This window comes from Dipodomys merriami, unplaced genomic scaffold (assembly GCF_024711535.1).
Source record: "Dipodomys merriami isolate MVZ:Mamm:240054 unplaced genomic scaffold, mDipMer1.0.p SCAF_9, whole genome shotgun sequence".
In the NCBI taxonomy this organism is placed as follows: domain Eukaryota; kingdom Metazoa; phylum Chordata; class Mammalia; order Rodentia; family Heteromyidae; genus Dipodomys; species Dipodomys merriami.
This window is the reverse complement of record NW_027206512.1, coordinates 17408792-17434445: the sequence shown is the minus strand read 5'-3', so window position 1 is coordinate 17434445 and position 25654 is coordinate 17408792. Positions and strand designations below refer to the sequence as shown.

The 25654-nt window shown below is 39.0% G+C and overlaps 1 protein-coding gene across 2 annotated transcripts in view; it reads right to left on the bottom strand.

Annotated features, from left to right (window-relative positions):
• The window catches only part of Antxr2 (ANTXR cell adhesion molecule 2), a 131753-nt gene extending 125997 nt beyond the window's left edge, over positions 1 to 5756 (bottom strand). The window contains exons 1-3 of one of the 2 annotated variants that reach the window (XM_070012987.1): positions 4813 to 5756; positions 3539 to 3610; positions 1483 to 1554 (exon numbers count right to left, since the gene is read on the bottom strand). In XM_070012987.1, coding sequence (XP_069869088.1) covers positions 1483 to 1554; positions 3539 to 3610; positions 4813 to 4967 — 299 coding nt within the window. In that variant the 5' untranslated portion in view covers positions 4968 to 5756. The remainder of the gene's footprint in view (positions 1 to 1482; positions 1555 to 3538; positions 3611 to 4812) is intronic. The other variant, XM_070012986.1, reaches the window with a different exon arrangement.
• Positions 5757 to 25654: the final 19898 nt, after the last annotated feature.

Sequence of the window (25654 nt, the reverse complement as noted above, 5' to 3'; positions counted from 1 at the left end):
AAGATTGTTGTACATGGCTACAAGGAACTAATGTTGGTCTAAGCAATGATTAGAACCACATGCCCTCAAGAAATTAAGAAAGTGGCGTGCCAAAGGGAAGACTGAAATGCTAAACTGGAGCCACCATTTATAGAGAGATGTTTATCTCCAAGACAAGGAAAACAGTGAAAACATTAGATGCTTGTATGCACAGCCTTTCACATCCAGTTAGTGCAATATCAATTAATTCTATCCTTGAAACCCTTTTACTTTCATGCTTTCTTGAAAAAGGTCAGGAAGCACCCATCAATTTTTAAATTGATTTTAACCAGAGACTTGTATTCCACAAAAGTTATCAGAAATTTACATAGCATGCAAAACAAAGTATTCTGGCCTCCCTTGTTTAAAACTACAGATTGGAGAACTTGGATTCCAAAATAAAGTTAGTCCCATGCATTCAACAAGAATGCATCAAACAAGATCTTGTAAACTTTGTGCTAGATTAAGTAGATATCAAAACAAAGACACTCAGCCCTGTGGCTTATGCCTGTAATCCTAGTTACTTTAAGAGGTTGGGATTCAGAGATTGATGCTAGAGGTCATCCCAGGTAAAAAGTATGTGAGACACCCCCCCTCCACAAATCTTAACCAATAAAAAGGCTGAGCACAAGATTCAGGCCTGTTATGCCTGCTATGAAGGATTACAGTACAGACCAGCCCAGGCAAAAAATAATAATTAAAGCAAAAATGCTGCAGGAGTGGCTCCAATCATAAAACAAGTTTGTAGCAAACATCCAAACCCCAGCACTGCTGGGAGAAAGGAGGACTTACAATTATGTAATTCATACTTCAATAAGCAAAACTGATTCCATGTAGACATTCTTTACTATGTCAGTGACTACTTGTAACATCATGTTATGATCAAATGATACAGAAATTGTTGCATATAATGTATAGAATTGTAAATATATATATAGAAATTTATTGGTGAAAGAAGAGATAGAATGAATGCATACAACAGATATAAATATGTGTGTATGTGTGTGTTTCTTTATAAAGTTGAATATATTCAACATCAGTAAATCTCAGAGGAAGATTGAAATCCAGGAAGTCTGTACTACATTATCTAAGTAGAACTCTCTTATCTTTCACCTCCCAGTCATCCATTCAGATGCCTTGTGAACTAATATATCACATCTGGATAAGAAAAATGAAGATCTCTTTACAGTTACAGAGAAAGTTAGGAAATGGTGATTATACAACCAAGACAGAGATCCGGGCTTTACTCTACCTTCCACAACCACTATAAATGATAATGACTTTTGGATGATCTGTTCTTTTATATTTCTCCTATCTCCTCCCTCTTCTATTAGTTCAGAGATCCAAACTGTCTGTGCTTTCTCCTGATTCCACCCAGAAGAGTGAGTTAGCACATGGGAATATCAATCATGCTTTAGGATTCATCTCTCCTAAAAGCCTGCAGTGAAATGATAATGCACTAACCTGTCTCCAGTTAATGGCAAAATAATGGTTGCTTGAGAAGAAAACACAATGAAAGATAATCTCATTTCAGGGCTGCAAAACAAGAAAAGAGGCAGTTAAAACATGTTCTAAAGAAATATTGATACAATACAGAAGGGTGGCTAGCAAATCTTTAAAACTGGTTGCACCGAAGACTGTAGGCTTCTTTGAAATGGAGCTAAGTAGATAAACTCTGTTTAATATCCTCTATATGTTGACTTTGGTTTAGTCAAAATAACTCTCAGCTCTCAAATACTCCTCCATAAACCATCAAGATTTATATTTTAAAAGAGAGCAACTGAAGAGATATATTCTAGAACATACTTCTTCCCTTGTTCCAGACACATTCTAGTGACTCTCATACTTAAGGATGGAGAGCCACCAGTTAGATTTTGCAACCACAAGTACTGTAAAAGTCCATAAAATTTTATACTGAAGTAAGAATACTTGAGTGCCAGGGGGAAAAAAAATAAAGAAACTAACAAGATGGTTTGTGACAAGGCCTTTTCAATTTTTCTACCTCAAAACTCTTATTACCAGGAATGATGCCCAGTCAGCTGCACCTTCCCAGGAAGATACAGGAAACTGTTGAGAGGAAACTCTATGCAAAATTTGCTAAGATCTGAAGCCACAGCTCTGAAACTAAAACCTACAAACTGCAGGTCAGCATTATCTCAAAAGTTTACACATCCTTCTCTTCTGTCGTCACCCTTCGTGGTAGTTAACTAGGAACTGAGCAGCTGGACATGAGCCAGGGAACAGTGTATTATCAAATTTCAATTGGCAAACCAGACCAATGAATAAGAGTTTCATTTTTCTTCAAATGTTGTGTTGGAATGATCCATTGCTTTTGAGCAACGCTACACAACATTCTGCACATTCAGAAGATTTATAAACAACTGTCTGTTCTGCTTTGACATTTCAGGATAAAGGGTCTTGTTTATTTTTCTTTCCGAGACAGCTTTACCTAAGACCCTGCACAGAAATGAGAGTGCTATACTTGCCTTTTTAAGCAGGGGACTGATGATTGAGCATGGACAGGCATACATTTTTATAGGGATTACTTCACTGCTGCCAATAACTGAAAGCAAGGATTGCCTAGGCCTCTACAGATTGTTTGAAGTTACTTGCAACATGACTTTCAAAATGTTTTGATCATCCAAGCCTGTTTTACAGAAAACATTTGGGCTAACAAGACTGAAAGAAGCAATATTTAATGGTACAGCTCCTATTCATGTCCTTTCCATTATCTTGATAAACTTGTACTTGCTCATTATTTTTTTTCTTTAAAATAAAAAGGAAAGGGAGGAAAAGAAAAAAAAGCCCCAAAAGCCGAGAGTCCTTGGATTATTTTTAAATTGGAGATGCCACTAATTCCTAGTTACCTCTTAAATGAGAGAGTAAGCTGGATTTCCTAGCAGTAATGCTTTTTATAGAAGATTGCAGTCTTTCCTAGTGAAGTTTATTGCATATATAGAACAGTTAAATTTTAAACCAGCCACACACCCACACGTTGTGTAAACACAAGTCATTGCTTTAAAAACACACACAAGTGCTTTTTCTGGTAGTGGGTTATTAACACATGTTCATTTGAAGTTTTGCAACACTTCCTTTTCTTTTAAATAAGGATGTCTACAATGCTAAGAATTGTGTGGAAAAGAAAGATATACACATATATATATGTTATGGATACTATTAGCATAAGATTTATTTTTAATGTGATAAATTACGAGAAAGCATAACAAATTCAAAACAGATGAAAACTGGAAAAGGAAAAGACATTTGGAATATTATTTGAAGATGTTTCTCTAGAGTGTGAGCCAAGTTTCTGTGAGCCAGATGAAGTGAGCCCCCAAAGGGCTGCCTGAAGGGCGGTACTAATGACAAGTGTGTGATAATAACCACCTTGAGACAGTTTTGTAAAAATCAACATTTTGTGAAAACCTTTCTGCAAAAGGTTTTATGACAGGGGAAACTCTATACTTTGGTCTCCTTTCCTTCTCCTGCCAAGAAAAGTAAAATAGGAAAAAAAAATTACCTTACAAATCTCTCTGTAAGTTGCTGGACAAAATTGTAAATTTCAATCCAGTTATTTGCCACACTCCCAGACCTGAAAAATGAAATTGTGCTGATTAGAACAGAAGAAGAAGGAAGAAGAAGAACAGGAGGAGGAGGAGGAGGAGGAGGAGGAGGAGGAGGAGGAGGAGGAGGAGGAGGAGGAGGAGGAGGAGGAGGAGGAGAGGGAAGAAGAAGAAGAGGAGGAGGAGGAGGAGGAGGAGGAGAAGGAGGAGGAGGAGGAGGAGGAGGAGGAGGAGGAGGAGGAGGAGGAGGAGGAGGAGGAGGAGGAGAAGGAGAAGGAGAAGGAGAAGAAGAAGAAGAAGAAGAAGAAGAAGAAGAAGAAGAAGAAGAAGAAGAAGAAGAAGAAGAAAAGAAGAAGAAGAAGAAGAAGAAGAAGAAGAAGAAGAAGAAGAAGAAGAAGAAGAAGAAGAAGAAGAAGAAGAAGAAGAAGAAGAAGAAGAAGAAGAAGAAGAAGAAGAAGAAGAAGAAGAAGAAGAAGAAGAAGAAGAAGAAGAAGAAGAAGAAGAAGAAGAAGAAGAGAAGCATGGGACTGAACAATGTGACGATTTCTTAATGTCTTCACTACTTTTCCTACCTCCTGCATGAAAATAGATACCCTGTGCTGAAACTTGGGCGCTAGCCAGTCAAGGATGTCAGCCTGTCTTTGGAGGGGAGTAGCTGTTTGGGAAAGAGTAATACACGCGGCTTTTCACAGTCAAGTACAAAAGCTTTCTTTGGCAGGAAATACAGCCACATTGACTATATTAAGGCTTTTCCTGGCTCCAGTGAAAGCACTGTGATCTGGATAAAACGAGGCAAACTTTACAGCATGTGTGCTAGTGGGGAAAGAACTCGAGAGGTCAAGGAAAAGTCTCGCGTGAGTCTCTAGTAAAATTGTGTGTGTGTGTGTGTGTGTGTGTGTGTGTGTGTGTGTGTGTGTGTACATGCTACCACAGATGGTCACATTTCTCAAGAGACCCCAAGAGTAGCAAACGCTAAGCAACTCTGCAGAACCGTCCTCACCCCAACCACCCCCCCCCCACACTCCCCAAACTGTCTCCAACCCCAACAAATCCGCAAGCTCGCTGGCCCTGGTTAGGGAGATTGATAGCAACAGGGCCACAAAAGCAGTTTTCCAACACCCCTACTCAGGACGCCCGGACTCCTGGATCTCCCCAGCCCCAGCTGATCCAGCGCCGCCTTCACCCACAGACCCTCCGGCTTCTCCCCCGCGCCCCTCCCTGCCTCACTCACTTGTCCAGGACGAAGTAGAGGTCAAAGGCTTTCTTGCAGGAAGGCTGCTCTTCGGCTCGCAGCAGCCCCCCGGGATCGCTGAGCGCCAACAACCACAGTAGTCCGGGCAACAGCCAGCTCCCGGGGCCGCGCGCCGGGGACCGGCTGGCCACCATCCTGCCCGCGGGGGCCGGTGACCCCCCTCCAGATCGCAGCCCCCCTCTGCTCCTGCGGCGCAGGGACACCCGGGAGACCGGAGTCACCAGGGACTGACTGACCACAGGGGCCTAGGGGGGGCGCAGGCGCCCAGGGCCGGAGCCTGGGAACGAGGAGGAAGATCCTGGGGAGGACAAAGGAGATTCGGTCGCCGCCGCAGCTGCCGGAACTCCAGACGAATCCCGGGGGAAGCGCAGTCAGGTCCTCAGGCGCCTGATTCTGGAGAGTTCCCGCGGACAATGGAGGTCCCAGGGCCACAGCTCACAGATTAAGTTCCTTCCCGGCCTCCAGCGCAGCCTCGGGCGAGGGACGCGCACCCGGATCGGGGATGCAGGGTTGGGGATGGGGGGGGGGGGGTCCCGCTTGCTTCCCGGAGGACTGAAGTCCGGCCGCTGCGGGACTGGCCACCCCTCGGGGACGCAGCGGCCCGTGGCACAAACTTGGGAGTGGAGCCCCTTCCAGGCTGCTTCCTTCCAAGCGAGCGAGAGAGCGCTGGCCCAAGTCCTTCCTCGCGCCGCACAACTTTTTTTTTTCTCTTCCTTCTGTTGCGCTGGGGCGCGGCGTGGCCGGGCGCTCCCCCAGATGGGAGGAGACCGAGCGGCCCCCCCGGGCGCCCGCAGCCGTGCCAAGGCCCCGGGGCGGGCTAGCGGGCAGGAGGGCGGGCGGGCGCGCGAGGGCCCGGGCTGGTCTCGATGTCAGTGTGCGCTCCTCCCGGGGCAGGGCGGGCCCCAGCTGGAGGCCGCAGGGCCACACTCGCACACTTGTGGGTTCGTGCCGAGCTGAAGATGACTAACGCAGGCCAGATTTCTGAAGAGGGAGAGGAACTGAGAAAAACAAATGTCCCCTGGGCACTAAACCTACGGACTTATTCTGCAGGCCTGACCCTTTTTCTCCAATGATGCAGGAACAGCTCTCTTGGGTGGTGTGGGGACTCAGGACCTGAGATCCCCTGGGAGGGATGGCCTGGCTCACACCTTGCCCCACCCCGCCTCCACTCACAATCACACAACCTAAAAGATTAAGGGAACTTCCTTCCTTCCTTTCTTCCTTCCTTCCTTCCTTCCTTCCTTCCTTCCTTCCTTCCTTCCTTCCTTCCTTCCTTCCTTCCTTCTTCCCTTCCATCCTTCCTTTCTTTCTTTTTTGTCCTTCTTTTCTTCTTCCTTCCCTTCTTCCTTACTTCCTCTTTTTCTTTCAAAATATTTCATCCCAACTGTCAATCACTCCCGGCTCCAACTGTCAAGAATTTCATGGAAATGGCAAATGCTTGAGGAGACAGATATACTTTGTGCATTATATATGGAAATATCAATACTGACATGTACAGTTTTTATGGTTTTATGTATAAGCTACAAAATATAAAATCAGGTCTTTGTTTTGGTTTGTGTTAGTCAGTTCTGGGGCTTGAACTCAAGGCCAGGATGCTCTTCTTTAGCCTTTGCACTGAAGGCGCTACCATTTGAGCCACAGCTCCACCTCTGGCTTTTTGATGGTTAGATGGAAATAAGAGTCTGACAGACTTTTCTGCCTAAGTTGGATTCAAAGCACAATGCTCAGCTCTCAGCCTCCTGATTGATAGCTAGGATTATAGTTGTGAGCCATCAGGCAGGCTCAGTTAGTGTTATCCTAGAGCAAACTCACCAAACTCTTGAGGAAGCTTAACTTCCTATGCAATTTCTCTACTTACTCATTCTATATCCTCAGGATGTCCACCTGTGACACCACCCTTGCTTTGACAAACTAGCTTTTCAACTTAAGTCTCACTGTATCCCAGTAACTGACAGTAACTGAAAGTGTAAGGTGTCACTTCCTCTTTCTCAGTTAACAAAGCCATCTAGTTTATGTGGTGCCTACATGTTGTCTACCTTTTGGCACCTCTTCTATTCTTTGATGTGTACATGTAACTTTTCATTTGAGTTACCTCTGATACACACCTAGATCTGTGTGGGATAACAGTTGGGAATAGAAAACAGTTACTATAACAAAGGTTTATTGAATACTATTTGCCAGGTGCTTTTCAGTTTAATACATAGAACAAGACTAAAATTCTCCTCTTTCATATAGCTTACAGTCTGGTCTCCATTTTCAACTTTAGTCTTAGTCAAAACAGCAGTGAAGCTATTCTGTACACCTTTTACAATTCACATGCCATCAAGATACAATTGAACAAACTCTGGAAGGAAAATCTGCTACAAAGAGTGACAGGAAGTGTTATGTTAGAAGAGGAAACAAGGTGAAGAAACATAAGACATGATGCTAACCATGTATTCTGTTCTTGTGATTAAGTATTTTAAACTCACATCTATTGGCTTCCTTTTCCCTTACCTTCTTGACTCATTGTCTACTCAACTCCACTCTACAAACTGGTCTAAGGATTCGCCTTCTTTGAGGCCCAAACTAAAGAAAAGGAACTTAATTAAAAATGTCTCTTTTTTTTTCTGGGTACCAGTAGCTCACAACTGTAATCTAAGCTGCTCTGGAGGTTGAGATCTGAGAGCCATAGAAAAGCCAGTCCAGGCAGTAAAGTCGGAAACTCTTATCTCTAATTAACCACCAAAAAGTCAAAAGTGAAGCAATGAGTCAGGTGATAGAGTGCTAGCCTTGAGCAAAACAAAACCAAACAAGACAAAAAAAACAAAACTCAGGGATTGTCCCTAGGTCTGAGTTCAAAATGCAGGACTATAGTGTGTGCACACGCACGCCCGCATGTGTATGCGCGCACACACATACACACACACATACACACACACACACACAGAACACCTCTTTTCCTCAAAAATTTCCAGTTGTTCCAGAATTTTGGGTTCATCTACACAGCTTGTCCTTGATTATAAGTCTAGCAGCAGTGACAGATATACTAAAATGCATTGTCCCTCCTTCGTTTGTTTACTTGCAGTTTGCTCCTGAGCTAAGATCTATAAAGTAAATCAGGAAATGGCCTTTCCTAAAACAGAACAAAAAAATTAACCAACTCACTTTCATCTAATAAACATTTGTGGGTAATTCCTTAATTACTAGGATGACCAGCTGTCCCAATTTATTGCAGACTTGGGGGGGGGGGCGGTAATTCAAGGACATGGGCTAGAGCTAAAAGTGGGTCAATCCCTCCCAGGGATGGTCTCCAGTAAATGAGATAGCTAGTCAGGCTTTTCACAAGCAATGAAGAAGCCAAAGCAAGCCTGAGAGTCTCTCTAAGCTAGGAAGTAGAGATAGCATCAGCAATATTTGCCCTTTACCATTAGAGAGAGGACTCAACATCATGTCAGCTGGAGCCCAGCCGGGCAAGGTTACAAACTGATTTTTGAACCATGACAGTCATGCTGGCATCCTGTCTACTTTTGATTTTAAGCCAAAACTAGGAAAAGGAAGGAGGAGAGAAAAAGAAAAAGGGAGAGAGACTTTAGACTAATATATTTACACAAATAAAATGGAAAACATTTTAAATTTTAAAGTTTAAACATCTAATTATTTGGTTTAGGCTACAATATGTTGCTTTACAATGCATTTGTGCCTCACTTTTTGAAACCTAGTCTTTGTACCAGGTCAGACTTGTAACTCGATTTTAGAATGTATCACCCTGGTGAACACCTATAATACTAGCAGCCAGGAGTTCTAGGGCAGTCGGGCCACATACGAAGACCTTATTGAAAAACATACACATACACACACACATACATACATACACACACACACACACACACACACACACACACACACACACACCACAAACAAACAACAAAAAAAAACCCAGTGGTTGGAGATGTAGCTCAGTGGTAGAGCACATGTTTACCAGACGTAAGGTCTGGGTTCAATCTCCAGTACAATACATCCACAAAACATATTATTTCCTAACACCAAAATATGAATGCTAATACATCCCAAAACATTTTAGACTTAGTTTAATGAACAATAATACCATGAAATTGACACTCGATGGTTACTAGATTTTGCTGGCTTTCTCATTGTCCATTTCTACTGCCTGAAGATTCTGTTGATGTGTATTCAATTTATTTATTTATTTACTTATTTTGGGCTGGATTGACTTTGAACACAGGGCATGGCATTTACACTACCAAAGGCCTGAGCCACACTCCAAACCTTTTTTGCTTTAGTTTATTTTTCTAGTCTGGTCTCACTTCCACAGGGGCTGATCTGAGATCCCTCATCCTCTAACATTGGCCTCTCATAACCAGCCACCATATGGAGCCCTATATTATTTAGCTACTACACTTGATTTAACAGTTGTTTACTGATACTTACTGTGTATCTGGTACCATTGTCAGTACAAATACTAGACTTTTTGCTTTTAAAAAGTTGCAGTAGAAATTAACTTCTTCTTTTTTTAACCTAGTAAACAACAAAAATGTCAAATAAATGATAATAACAAAATAAGACACTTTTCAAAATATCTTTTTGGTACTAAACATAATATAGTCTATGTTATGGCATCCAGGACAGCAGCTCTGACTCTCCCAGGACTTTCCTGCCATCCTGGAAGTGACTCAGATTCACATCACATGGGAAATGATTCATTATATGGTGTCTACTGTGATTCAAAGGAAGAAAATAAATCTCTACCTACAAATGACAAAGCTTATTTCAACTTTTATCAGGTAGAGTCATTAAAGAACTAAGTCTCTCCAGGTCTGAAGTAGTTCCCTAGAGCAAATAAAACACTTCTGGAAGCTACAATCACTTCTAAATAAGTATCTCTACATCTGGCCACAGGGATGCCAAATGTCAGTGAATAATGACCAACACCTGCACTTGGGAATGGACATGTTGTGGATACAGTTTCTCAGCAACATATTTGAGACTAAGGTTGCAGGTAAGAGGTATGTTGGGGCATGCTCCCAAGAGCAAAACTTATGGAGGAGGAAGGAAAAAAGAATGGTCAAGAAGAAGGAAGAACTGTAATAAGACTGCACAGGAAACCTCAGACAAGTTCAAAGGTAATTCTGGAGCTGGGCTGGTCTTTTATAGTTCCTTTGCATTAAATGAATCAAGGAAGCCAGTGTTTTATGTCTCTTCATGGCCAATCATCAAATGTGGGTCGTCCCTTTAGAAGGTACAAAACTTCTGGTAAGGGAGATACCTCTGCTGCCACTGGTCAATGGCAAACTCTTATAGTGGGAACGAGTGTCCCAATCCTGAAGGAAATGCCTGGGCAAATACAACTACAGAATCTACCATCTGTGCCCAGAGCATTCACAAAAAGCCCCAAATATCCAAGAGCTACTGTAAGGAGTATCCTCTCTCATGTGAAAAGCCATGCCTTCACAAGTCAGCTCAGGCTTGTACTGACATCTTAAAAGGGTAAAGTCAAAGGACAGAATCCTTTCACCAAGACTTTCTATTATATCCCTGATCCAGGTCACTTTCTCAAGTCTCAATGAAATTAGTGTAGTAATATTCTGTCTCCTTATATCATTTGCATATTTCAATAGTATTAACATTCTGAAGGACAAAAACGATCATATTAATTACATACCAAGATAATGTCAAGGTAGTATCATTTCTTAATAATTTAAAGGCCTCACACAGGATCACACCTTTGATCTATATCCTACCTATAATAACTATAAACCCCTCAGATACTTCATGTTTCAGAGAAACTATGATGGTCATTGTTCCCCACCCCCAACACACAGTTTCTCTTGAGTCTTACCTCACTTTGTACCCCCATTTCCCTAACACCACATTCCAGATGTCAACGTCTGTCTCCTGTCCATTCCCACCGTGAGCAATTCAAGTCAAAAGCTACAGGAAGGACCAACTAAATAGCTGTCAGGGTTGAGAGAAGGGAGTGTTAGAGGCTGAGCAGAATATGCAGAGTGCCCCATAGCACAGAGAGAAGAAAACTGGAGCTGCCCCTGCCCCAAGGTAGACAGAGATGAAGCCTGAATCTAGGCTATTGGGACCTGAGAAGGTTGAGGGAGATGTCCACATAGGAAGACAATGGCTTATGCTCAACGTGCCTGAAAGAACAAGCCAAGAAGTGAGTCGCAGGAGGGAGTACACTGTTGTGGCTTAGCCTAAGCATGATGAGGAGGACTCCTAGAGGAGGAAGTGAAGCAGAGTCCTATAACAGTCATCATATTGTAGGGGTCCCAGCATAAATAGACAGAGAAGACAGTCTACGCTCGGAGTCAGTACGTTATCTCAGAATGTCAGACCATGGCGTGGGGATGATAACATGTAGGCTCTAAGAGCCTAGGCATTGCATATGTAAAGGAATTCTGGAAATAGGAGAGAATCCAGAGTTGGAGATCGAAACTGAAGCACATAAGAAGGTGTTCAAAACGGGGAGAAGTTTAGAGTGAGGGATACCCTCTAGAAGTCTCCTAGCCCAGGTGGGTTGTAGAAGGTACCCAGGAGGGCTGCAGCTAAGAATAGTGTCAGTCTGAGAGGGAAGCAAAAAGACTTGTGTATGCAGAGAAAGGCATGGGCAGATGGCAGCAACAATAAGCACTCTAGCAAGATGAAGAGACCCTGCTCCAGGTAAGCTCAGCATGAGGATCAGGGCTGAATGAGAGTCAGAGGGATGGTAATGTCAGAATTCAAGGAGGATTATGGAACTGGCTTGTGGAGAGGATGTGTGTGGTAATGCAAAATTGACTCATTCAGGGAATGTCTTCTTCTGTTAAAGTTACTGTAACAAAACCTCATAAAGTATGGGACTTAAATCACAGAAACTGGAATCTAGGAAATCAAAGACCAAGGCATTGGGTGACTCAGGGCCTAATGGAGGTTCCTATTATTAAATTGGGTTTAATTTTGCAGGGACTCATACATCGAATCATAGCAGTGGAAAAATGGTTAAACTGTGCTACATCTATACCATAAATGACTAATGAAAATTAAAAATTAAAAAATTGATACATACAACAACTTGGATCCATCTCAAGGAAAGTATGCTGATTTTTCTTTTAAAAAGCCAAACTAGCCGGGCACCGGTGGCTCTTGCCTATAATGCTAGCTATTCAGGAGGCTGAGGATCACAGTTCAAAGCCAGCCCAGGCAGGAAAGTCTGTGAGACTCTTATCTCTAATAAACCACTCAAAAAACCGAAAGTGGCATAGTGGTTCAAGTGGTAGAGTGCTAGCTTTCAGCTGAAGAGCTGAGGGACAGCATTCAGGCCCAGAGTTCAAGCCCCATGAACGACAAAAAAAAAAGCCAAACTTAAAGGGTTATATCCTTAAGTAGTCTATTTATTTAGCATTTTTGAAATTATTAAAAGACAACAAAGCATAGAAATTGACATCTCATTGGTGATCCACGGTGTTAGGATTGTAGTTGGGAGGGTATGAGTATGGCCTTAATGGGGTAATTCAAAGGAGACCAATGTTAAAGGAACAATTGTGTCTAGCTTGTGTGCTAGTTATTATTATTCATAAGGAATAAAACTGCAGACAACTATGTAGAAATATAAAACTAAAAAGAAATCGTAATAAACTTTGTAGTTTACTCCAATATCAATTTCTTACTTTATCTTGTGGTGTGGTTATTTAAGATATTATTATCTAAGGAGACAGGGTAAAGGACACACAAAAGAACCTTCCTGCACATTTTTTCCCCATTCATCTCCCATTCATTCTAAATAAAAGGTTTCTTTTTAATGAATGATAGAAACATAAAGCTACAAGGTAAAAATTGTAGACCATGAGTCTATACTAATATAAGAAAGCATATGAATTAATTCAAAGGTTGATAAAAATAGAATGTTATTAGAAAATTTATACCTATAAGCTATAACAAGAAAAAAATTAAGAATCCAATGTATATCCTACAAAATTAAGAAGAGTGAGGGAAGGATGTATGAGAATGTTGATCAAGTACATTGCAGTCATAAATTGCTTTGTTACATAAATGACAACTCCTGTACAATTACTAGAAGATAATAAAAACAAAGCTAACATGAGCAAATAATATCAAAGTTTAAAAAAGTAAAATAAAGAAAATTAATCAAATTTACATTGGGTAAATCTATAAATCACGGGGTAAATCACCTTATCAAAGTCAACACCAGTAATCATGGAAAACAAATGTATTCCGACAGGATCCTCATAGTGTAGAATGCACTCTCATACATTCAAGTTTCCCCTTCAATCAGAACTAAGTTATAGAGGGAGAGAAGCAGGATACAAGGAGCTATCCTTGCTGGTTCAAATTAAGAAGCACATGCAATGCTTTGCAGAGTGAGCTGCTGTCCTGCAGTATAGTACTGGATTGTTGTTTGGAAAGCTGATTAGTAATCCACATGTCCTTGTGAGATAGATTCCTCTTAATATATTTCTTTCAGTAAATTCAGATTCTGTCTTCAAAGACATAGACAAGTCCTAAGTGTCTATAATCACTAGGAAATTTGAGTTAGTCATTTGGCTGGCATTTCCAATTCTGATTTCAAAATATGATAAGGAAAAGTCATGAAGAATTGTGAACTTTTAATGTATGCTTAACATTTATTTGCTATTAGTCCTCTTCTGATAAACTCAGATAACCCTGAAAGACAGAAAAAGCAATGTTAGATTTTCAATGAAGGAGGAAGTGAGCCAATATAATTTGAGATTTGTACTTAAACAAGCAACACAAAAATATGGGTTTTAGATAATGAAATTCAAAGAATGAGATTGATTATAGAAAGAGACAGATCAAAATGGAGACAAAACAAGTTACAACTAGGAATGATTAAAATAGTCAAGGATATAAGTAATCTTTCAATCTGTCACTCCCAGATTAAACAATTTGCATATTTATACATACTTCTGAGTTTATAATATATAACAAATTAGAATAACTTAAAATAGTAATACTTATTTTGTGTCATAAAATTTAGAAAATAATAGAAACAATTTTCAATAATATATGGTTTTTAAGGTGCTTCTGTATACATATTTGATTTTGTTATTGTTACTATAAAAGTGATGTACAGAGGCATTACAGTTACATAAACCATTTCTTTTGAACAGTGTCACCCATTTCCTCATTTTCTCCCAGTTTTTCCTTCCTGTCCCCCCCCCCAGCAAGTTGTATGGTTCATTTTCAACATAGTGGTTAGTGAGTATCCCTGATGCATTTGTTCACCATCCTCCCACCATTTCTGTACTCCCTTTTGTCTTCCCCCAAACAAAGAAAGCTAAAAAAAGGACAAAAGTACAGTAAACAAAACCAATAACAAAGGGGGGAAAAGCGCTCTTGTTTCCATTTCTTTAGTTCATTCCAATAAATATCATTTCATATGATTGTATGCACATAGCTATTGTGCCTTGGTAATCCTTTCCTAAGAATATCCTCCTATGGTCTCACTGTGTGAATGTTTAGAGTCTAATGTACAAGTGTATTTTGGGGGAGGAGGGGCAGGGCTGTCCCTGAGCCTTTTTGTGCTCAACGCAACTCTACCACTTGAGCCACAGCACCATTTCTGGCTTTTTCTGAGTAGTGTATTAGAACTGAGGGTATCACAGACTGTTCTTCCCAGACTGGCTTCAAACTGTGATCCTCAGATCTCAGTCTCCTGAGTAGCTAAGATCATAAGCATGAATTACTGATGCCAAGTGTATTTTTTTCTTTTACCATCCAGTGTGTTTACTTGTAGATTTATAGGCATGTTCTAGTAATGACAAATGAGGGAAACCATGCAACCTGTTTCTTTGGGTCTGGCTTACTTTGCTTAACATGATTTTTTCCAAGTCTTTCCATATCCTTAAAAACAGTACAATATCATTCTTTCTGATGGAAAGTATAGAATTCCATTGTGTATATACACCACATTTTCTTGATGCATTCATCCCCGAGGGGCATTTGGAATGATTCCATATCTTGACTATGGTGAACAATACTGTAGTGAACATGGTTGTGTTGGTTATTTTAGTGAGGCCTTGTTTGTGGTCTATTGGATAAATGACTAGAAGTAGAATTGCTGGGTCAGAAAGAACCTCCAAACTGATTTCCAGAGTGGTTGGACAAGTTTACATTCCTATCAACAGAGCAGTATTGTTCCCTTTTGGCCACATCCCTGTCAGCATCTATTATTGTTGTTTTCTTGACAATGACCATTCTAACTGGCGCAAAGTGGAATCTCAATATTGTTGTAAAATGCATTTCTTTTATAGCTGGAAATGTTGAACATGTCTTCAAGTGTCTATTGGCCATTCATATTTCTTCTTTTGGGAAGGTTCTCTAAGTCTTTAGCCCATTTATTAATTGCATTGCTTCTTTGGGAATTTATTTTTGATGGCTTAATTATTTAGCTATAAATACAGGCTAGTAAATATCTTCTATTCTGTGTGTTTCTATTTATCTTGTTAGCTATGTCCTTTGCCATTCAGAAACAGTTTGATGAACATATTGGATTTTTTGTAGCACAATTTAATCTTTATGCCATTTCTTTTTAATTTTTATTTTACTGTTTTTTATTTTATTTTATTGTAAAGATGCTGTACAAGGGATCACAGTTACGTGAGTAAGGTAATGAGTACATTTCTTGTCAATCATTCCCACCCCTCCTTTGTTTTTTTCCTACTATGGATTTTTTTAAAGAAACATGTTTTCACCTTTAAACAAGATAGCTTTTAAAAATTTTTATAATCTATTTTTTAAATACATCTTTAAGCAGTTGTTAAAAGGAAGTTCAACGTCAAGTATGAGTAAAAAATTATGAGTCATAATATTTGTATGTATATATATGAATATGGAACCAGGTGACTTGAAGGGAGGGATGGGGTTGGGAGACATGGAGGACAATGATTAAAAGGATAACATTGATCAAGTCAGCTTTTGATGCATTAGTAAGTGTTTCCTTCTAATTCTTCCTTGTCCAGAGCCTTCCTCAAAAAAAAAGTATGTTATTCTGAATAATACCTAAGTGAAAATGGTCTCATTCAATGCATTCAACTGAGAAAATTCTGGATTGGCTACATCCTTGCTCCTCTATCTTCAGTCTTCTAAGGTGCCAACAGTCAAGTTTCCACCATGTCCATAAAGAGAACTGTCTCTTTCAGTCTAAGCACTAATTTAAACACTTTATAGGCAACATGAAAAATATCAGACTTTCGAAACTGGTTTCTTACTTGTTGATCTAATATTTTTAACTCAAAATATTTCAGCTCCAAGGTATTTTAGCTTTAGATATTTAACTTTCTTTAAGATTGAAAAAATTTGAAACGTAATTTTCCTCTTTAGAATGAATACCATGATTACTTTAATTAAAAAGATTTTTCACGTTTTGGAGGCCTTGTGTTTTTCATGGAAACCACTGTGATTAGTGCAAATCCAACTTTATCTTATCAGCCCATATGGCCCATAGATAATCCATCCCAGTTTTCTTGGGAAATCTTTGTAAGAAAGTTGTCAATCATCAAATGGTCAATGGATTTGTAGTGAATTTGGGTAACAAAAATACAACTGTAGTTTCAATAATACTGGGCCACAAATACCCCAGGATACACATTTTTGTTTGTTTGTTTTTAAGATTAGTCCATCAAAGGTTTGTTTTTTACCTGATTTTCATACATAAAATGAAAAGAGCTCCAATTTGGATAAAAGTATTTTTTAATTTATTATTCAAAAATCATTTAATGTCTACTCTTGGTAAGGCACTCGGCTATGAATTTTGGAATACATGAAGTTTCTGAAGAGAGATGCCGTTAATGGATATTGTTATACAGAAAAATTAACCAGAATACCAAGATTAAAATGAGTGCATGATAAAAGAAAAATAAATAAATAAATTCTGTTGGATAAAATTATTTATAGTATCTGACCTATATTCCTCTAAGTCAAGTTCACCAAACACAAGTTAACTTCGGAAACTGTAAGGAAATGAGCAACTTAAAAGGATATAATAATTGAGGATATCAAGTCAAATCAAGGAAATCAGAAGAACCTATGAAATTTAATTAATAAAATATATTAACAGTGATTCATCAGTTGTATCAAAACTAATGTACTTATATGACATGTGAATAATAGAAGTTGTATCCAGAAAACAAAAGTAAAAAGGAATTCCAAAGATGGAGAAATTACTTAAAATTCTAGAGATGAGAGTTTACAGAGGACAGAAGATTCAATCTTCATCTTAAAAATGGGTAGAACTATAAATGTTGGCACAGATGAGGGCTGAGGACTCTTAAAGGGGAGAGTGATTGTCTAGTAATCTCAAGCCCTGGAGTTCAATCCCCAGTACAAAACAAAAAGAGAGATTACGATAGATGGCAGAAAAAAAATGTGTAAAAAGAAAAGATCTAGGCAACTTTCATTTCAGGGTACGAGAATAATAAGATGAAATCATTAATTGGGATAAAATCATACTACAAAACAATTTTTAATATATATTTTTATAGTAAAGATACTGTACAGAAGGGTTACAGTTACATGAACAAAGTAATGAGTCCATTTCCTATATAGCATTGTTACTCCCTCCTTTGTTTTTCCCCTACCATCCCTTTTCTCCCCATCTCCCCAACTCTCCCCCAACCCCAACCCTTGCAAGGTTGTAAAGTTTGTTTTCAACATGGTGAAGTTTGTTTTCAACATAGTGTCTTGTATATCTCATTGTTACAATGGGTCAACCTGTATCCTTATTTCAGCATTTTGTTCTTTCCCTTCTCCCCAAATCAGAAAAATGTATATACATACATATATATATATATTTATATATAATATGCAGGACACTGGAATCAAATACAGTGACAGCAGGGGTTATACCATGGGGGAAGAACATACAAAGAAGTAAAAACAAAAAAAATCACATTATAAGTACATCAACAAGAACAGCAAGAAAGATAAAATCTCTTGTGTCCCTATCTTGGGTTTCATTTCGCTTAGCATCAGGTTATATGACCATATGTACATAGCTTTTGACCTCTTCTGCTTGTCCTGGACATATACTAGCTATTGCAGATAAGAGAAACAATGAGACCTATGTTTATTTGGGTCTGGCTTACTTCACTTAATATAATTATTTCCAAGTCTTTCTATTTCCTAACAAATGGGGCTGTGTCTTTCTTTCTGATGAAGGCATAGAATTCCATTATACACACACACACACACACACACACACACACACACACACACACACACGTATATATGTATATATATGCCACATTACAAAACAATTTTTTACCACTTCTTACTTTGTAACATAATCTTAAATTCTAGAGTTTGTTTTTGTTTTTGTTTTCTTTAGACAGGGCCCAGACTGGCCTCAAACTCTTGGTCTCACGTGATTTTTCCACCTGAACCTCCTCTAAAACTGAAAAGATAGCTATGTCCTTCCACTCCTAGTTAGACTGGAGGGGTGGGAGTCTTAATTAATATCTTTTAAATAGGGGAAATTGCTTTGACATATCTATATTGGTTTACAAGTTACCCTTATTAGATTCACTTCCTCTATCACTCTCTCCCCTCCTTAAAACAATCTAGCAGTTTAATTGCTCCATTTCCTACATAAAGATAATGTACTTCCACAATATTTGCTCTTTTCACCCTCACTCCTACAATTTACTAGATATATAATTCATTTGTCTGTGTGTGTGTGTGTGTGTGTGTGTGTGTGTGTGTGTGTGTGTGTGTGTGTGTGTGTGCTAGTCCCGTGTATTAAACTCAGGGTTTGAGTATTGTCCCTGAACTTTGTACTCAAGGCTAATGCTTTACCACTTGAGCCCCACAGCTCCACTTCTGGCTTTTTTGAATTGGAGATGAGTCTGACAAACTTTTCTGCCCAAGCTGACTTTGAACCAAGACCCTTAAATCTCAGCCTCCTGAGTCACTAGGATTATAGGTATGAACTACAGATGCCCCTCTATAATTAATTTTTTCAGATGTGCATTGATTGTTTGAAGAAATTTCACTGCGTTATTTCATCTTTGCAGTTGTTTAATTACATTTACCAGCTGAATTACTCTTTTCCCCTTCCTGACTGCCTATTATTCATGTTTTCAGTGAGTTTTGTTATACGATATTGATATACATATACAATTTCACAATGTTTCACTCCCTAACAGTTTCTTTTCCTCTCCCCTACCCTTTCGTGCCTTCAAACAATTTTAAAATTATAAATATGTTCTCTATGTATGTTTACTTTTGTACATATTTCTGTATGTATTTATATTTATGATTATTTTTTATATCTAGCTTCCACATATGAGCAAAAACCTGGTTATTTGGCTTAATATGATAGTATACAGTTATATTCATTTCCCTAAAAATGACAGCATTCCCTGTATTTTGTCTCCTCCAGGGTAGCTGCATCACACATACAACAAATAATGCAATAACAGATTTCCATAAAGTTTATGTAAAGACATTGCTTATAGAACCAGCAGTTTTTAGAACCAGCAGTCACCATTCATTTCAGCCCTGTCCGTATCAATGAGCAAAGAATCATAGAATAGTGAATGGACTTAATGGAACAGAAAGAAACTTACTTTCACTGGTCATTTGGAGATGTGGAGGGATACAATAAAAAGTAAAAGATACAAAGCCCAATTTTCGTCAGTCCTGCCAACCACCTGTTTTTATAGCTTTATTGGAAGCAGCCATGTCCATTTGTTTACATTTGGTGGATACTTTTTGTACTACATCAGCAGCAGAATAACTGAAATAAAGACTATGTGGCCCACATGCTGAAAATAAATATTATCTGACTTTCCATTAAAGAGTTGCCAAATTATGCTTTATTTAAAAATCTTTAATAGGGTTGAAAAGTTGGCTTAGTGGTAGAGTGCTTGCCTAGCATGCATGAAGCCCTAGGTTCAATTGCTCAGTACCACATAAATAAAAACTTCCAAGTAGATGAACCTTCTCTGTAGATAATACAGGGACAATCATAACGTTTAAATATAAGAGAGATTGAAAGAGAGCAATTTCCAGAAGGATATTTAAGTGATAGTCATAAGACAAATTATAAAGGAAAGGCAGATTGAAACTAGTAGAAAAATGACACTTTTAAGAGGGAGAAGGCCAGCATATTTCCATGCCTCAGAGAAAAGTGTGTAATCTGGAGAAAGCTATGCCTGGAAAAAGCTGAGCGGCCATGACGTGGGTAGGCTGAGAGGAAATAAATCGCACATGGCAATCTCATTGTTGAAACTGGGTATCTAACATGTTGACAGTAAACAGTGAGCCAACATTTTCTATTCAATCCATAGGGTGTACTCAGAAGGAAGAAGTAAATTTGATGTTAGATACCAATATGAACTAAGTAAGGACAAGAGGAAAACATACCTCATGGAAATAAAAAAAAGGCTCTAAAGACGTATCTGCATGGATGTAGGGCCTGTTCAGCCTTCAAAACAACACAATCTTGGAAATTTGAAATTGAGGCTTGGATCAAAATGCACCCTTTATTGCAGCTTAAATTCAGAGTAATGATCACATAACCAAAACATGACAGAAAGCTTCTTCCTGAAAAAGTAAAATAACATTTCTTAGAAATGGGGTACTTGAAAGACATCTCAAGAGGTGCCTTTCATAACTAGTGCAAACCCGTTTTTGTTTTGTTTTCAGGTCATTGAATGGAGGGAACAAGATTCATGTTACAAAATTTCTACTTAGTGTACGCTATCATATTATTTATGCACTCGATTTCCTGTGTCTAATATATTTTTACATTAAGCTCAATTACAAAAACGGCTGAAAATGACTTCTACAGTTCATAAAAATCAGATTCAACATTTTGATTGATAATCTAAAAGCTGTTAAGGAGAAATAGAATGCAGTACAGGTTCAATCAACAAGCTTCTGGTTTTGTTTTGTTTTTTTTTTGAAATTTTGACCTTGACAAATTTGCATTTTAAAGTCATTCACTAATGATTTCCTTTCTGTGGAACTATTATTGAATATAAACCAATGAGGCCAGTAAACCCAAAATCAACATGATATAAAAGAGATTGTAGATAAATTCAATGCACCTCAAGATGATTGGTTTAAAACTCATTGAATTTTTTGGTGTTTGAATTAATATTATCTTTTGTTCATACATGACATAGTACAGGAAGAATCATGCGGCAGTCAAAAAGAATAAAGCAACCAAGTTGATATCTTCACTGTTCATCATTTCCTTGACACTTCTATCAGAATGGTTTTCTGCCCTGAATTGACAGTCAAAACAGAAGCACTTCACATAGAATTTTAAACTACATTCATGTTAAGTGGTAACGCGATGCCATACCAAACTCCTGAGATCAAACACATAATTTCTCTTTTCCCTGAAGGAGACTTAAGACATGCATCATCCCTTTTAACTAGTAATTTTTTCTACAAGAGTAACTTGTAGACAGTAAAGTGCCTTGACATTCTTCATACATGATTATGTTCTGAGATTTAAACTGAAAGCTAGCTCCGTGGGGAAAGAAGGCAAAACGAGTGTTTTTAAGTCTCCTGGTTGGGGTTTAATAAGAGCTCTAACACTGAAGACTGAAAATGCAAGTCTGGATAAAATAAATTTCTGAAGAAACATGACAAAATATTTTTCAGTCACCCTCTTGCTAAAAGCTATGAGCTATCCCATTCTTAATGTATTAGGGGGACAAGCCCCTCCTCATGAACATCGACTGTTGTTGATCCTACTCATTCAGAGAAAAGGTTAGAGGATTCTTTCTGATACTTTTTTTTTTTCAGATTTATTGGTGTCAGGTGTATAGACAAGTGTCTCCAAGACGTCTTGTCTCTGAGTACCTTTGAGCAGGTTAGTCACTTTCCATGAATTAGCCTCAAGCCTCTCTTGAATTGTCTGTATTATCTTCAGATTAAGCTATTTTTCAGACTTTCTTCTTTCTAGGGATCTGTGTTTAGAGCTTTTATAAAAATGAAATCATCTTAGTTTCAAAAGGCACTTTGGGGGGGGCAGGTGCATGGGGTGGGGGAGTGTTGCTAGTGATTCTTGAATCCATCTCCAGACTCTACTCAGGAGGCCCCTTTCCTCTGTGGTAGCATCTGTCTGGCTGTGACAGGCAGGTGCCAAATGAGAGGTGGAGAGGACATAGATATCCAGGAGCCAGGAAATGCATCTTGGAAGGTGAGCTATGTAGTGTGCCTTAAGGAATCTTTCCCTTTGGGCTTCACAGGGTTTCTTCTTTGTATTAAAGAAGATGGCAGAACAGAAGTATCCAACATGTGCGTGCTCCTCCACCAAAACAAACAAACAAACAAAAAAGCAATAGGTAAACAGCTGCATATTGAAGCAACGTCTGGAAAACACTAGGATTCAAGATGAGAAAATCTGTAAAACTCCGGAGACTTGGGGCAAAAGCAGAACAAGAGAAGAAAGTTATCCTAGAACCTGCCATCCCTGCTCCACATCCAGAAGAAGCCTCCTTTCCAAAAAGATAAAGGTAAGAGACCCAGGAAACTGCCAGCACAGATGCTGACAACTTTCTCTATTGTCAGGTTTGCAACCCTTATGGGTAGGCAGCCTATCTAGATCCAAGACCTGGCTAGATAAGTGACCTTAGCCTACCCAGGATTGGGAAAGGAATTTCCCTCTTCTCCTAACAAACACTCAGGAGCCATCCAGGGAAGAGACTTATTGGAATTTGGACTGATCTAAAGGTCTCATATGCTGTCTCTGGACCCCCACAGACATTCCAGGATGCTGGCTCCATGAGTGGCCATTGCACAATCACAAACTTGGCTCAACAGAGTGACTGCTGAGAACACGGCACTCATTATGGGTTCTTGTGACATGGAGGGGGAAGAAAGAGTAGCTCTCAGGAACTAGAGGAAAGGGAAAGATCCATTCTAGACCTGGGGCATGGCCAGTGGTCTGTGGTTTTACAACAGGCCACTGGCAGTCACCTACAAAGTTCTATCCCTATACTTGCCTGTCATTGTCAGGGAAGAGACAATGCAAGTTCAGAGAGAAGTTAGGTGACCGCAGCTGAATTTTGCTCTGACTCACTCTTGTGAGCCTATCAGTGGAAAGGACTTTTGTCAGGCTTTGGTGGTGAACCACTCCTGCTTCATCTCTGAAAGCACTAGAGCTGTGAGAACTGGGAGAGGGGAGCGATATTCCTAGACTTTGCTCCATCTCTTGGTGTGACGCACAAAAGGGCAACTGAAGTACCATTCTTAAGCTGGCATTCTTTTTTTTTTTTGCCAGTCCTGGGGCTTGAACTCAGGGCCTGGACATTGGCCTTGAGCTTCTTTTGCTCAAGGCTAGCACTCTACCACTTGAGCCACAGGCTCCCTTCTGGCTTTTTCTGTGTATGTGGGCTTCATGCATCCTAGGCAAGCACTCTACCACTAAGCCACATTCCCAGCCCCTGACATTCTTATAGTAGTAGCAGAAGAACTATACAACTTCTTTCACCATCAAGGTAAGTCCCATCCACAGATCACTTCACACCTAGTCTGATCATGCTCTACGGACAAGACTCAATATGAATGCCACAGGGGGGATGTTGTGATTCAGGCCATCACTGCTTTTCAGTCATGCACCTAGTCCCATACCACTGTCTAATCAAAAAGACAAGGGCTGCAGACCCTTTAATGCTATTAATGCAGCCAATGAAAGAGATCCTTACAAAAAACAATGTGAGCAGCAACAAAATTCCATCACCTGATCTGGCCTCCAGTCCCATTTAGGAGCAGCCACATAGGCTGCACCACACATGTTCTGCTGTAGATTGTCTATTACATACTGTCTGAATGGCTAAATGTGTCCCTACTCTCTGTGACTTACAGAAACCGTGGGTCTCTATCTCTATTATAGTATGCAGTATATTACAAAGAAATTATAGGAAGTTATCCTAAACTACCCATCCAGAAATAAACAGCATTAAGATACATCTTCAGGAGAAAGTTCCTTACTAAGAAGGCCATTCTATAATAATGGTAAAGATATGCTTTCTACCATATACACAAATCTCAACATAAGATTCCAAGAAATATAAAAACCCATGGTAATGCAATAACTCCAAACATCATAACTCTCTAGTAACAGACTATAAAGATATCAAGATGGTTGCACTGCTTGATAAAGAATTTAAACAAATTGTTTTTAAATACTCAGTGAGGTCTGAGAATATACAAATAAGCTATTAAATTAGGAAGACAATGCAGATTGTGAATGACAAATTTACCAAAAATATAGAAATTTTGAAAAATAACCAGTCTAAAATCTTGAAGAGGAAGAACTCAATAAGTCAAATAAATTATTTAGTTGAAAGTCTCAACAAGGAACTAGATCAAGTCAGGTGCTGGTGGCTTATTTACACCTGCTATCTTAGTAAACCAAGATCAAGGACAGAAGTTAAAAAAAAAAAGACCACAGGTCTCTTATCTCTAATTAACCACCAAAAAGCCAAAAGTAGAACTGTGATTCAAGTGTAGATCCAGCCTTGAAGAGCAGAAATGCTAAGGAACAGTACCCAAACCCTGAGATCAAGTGCCAGTAATGGTACAAATAAAAGAAAAAGGAAATGAAAATAAAGTATATTGAGTGGGCAAAAGAAAAGCAGAACTAAAAAATAGATTTTTCAAAGTTTCAAATTCAGACAGACAAAAAGAAAAGAAGAAAGAATCAAGACTTTCAAGGGCATCATTAAAGTTATCAAACATCCTTATCCTTGGCATATCAAAGATAGGAAATAAGGGCTGAGGATATAGATGGACTACTAAAAATAACAATAACAGAAAATGTCCTAATGTTTTGGAAAGGCATGGACATCCAGGAACAGGAGAGGCTTACAAAACCCAAATAGACATGAGCAGAAAAGATCCTCAGTATAACATATTATAGTCAAACTGGCAAAGGTACAGGATGAAAGAAAACTTGTGTTAATCTACAAGAAGGTATCACCATATCACAGTTAAGAACAATCCCATTAGAATCATGGCAGTTATCTCAGTAGAATGCTACAAGTTAAGAAGGCATAGGATGATGTCTTTCAAATCCTAGAAGAAAAAAATGTGAGTCAAGCTGACTATACTCAATGAAGTTATTCTTTAGAAATGAAAAAAAACTTCCAAGTTATGCAAACCTGAGGGAATTCATGGCTATTAGAATGGCCTTACAAAAGATGCTTATGGGATTCCTCCACCCAGAAATAAAAGAGAGAAAACTATCCTTATGCTAACATGTAAAAGCATAATTTCCATTATGATGGTATATATAAAAAAGAGAAATAGAAAGTAACCAAACATTAGCAAGAAAAAATCAAACCACAAAAATGAATAAGAGAGGGCTGGCAAGGTGGCTCAGTGGTAGAGCGCTTGCCTTGCATGCCTGAGGCCCTGGGTTCGATTCCTCAACACCACATAAGCAAAAAGAAAAAAAAGCCAGAAGTGGTGCTGTGGCTCAAGTGGTAGAACACTAGCCTTGAGCTGAAGAGCTGAGGGGCAGGGCCCAGGCCCAGAGTTCAGCCCCCCCCAAAAAAAAAACAAAGCTAGTAATTCAAAAATGAATGAGAGAAATAAATGAACAAAGAATATATTCTATACTAGAAGAAAGCCAACAAGATGATAAGTACATGCCTATGACTTTGAATAATATCAATGAATGCAAATTATCTTCATTAAAATATACAGACTGGATTTGATTGCAAAACAATCCCAATAACATGCTGCTACAAGAAATTTACCTTCCCAGTAAAGACATAGACAGATTGAAAGTGAAAGGATACAAATGCAAAGTAAATGGAAATTTGCC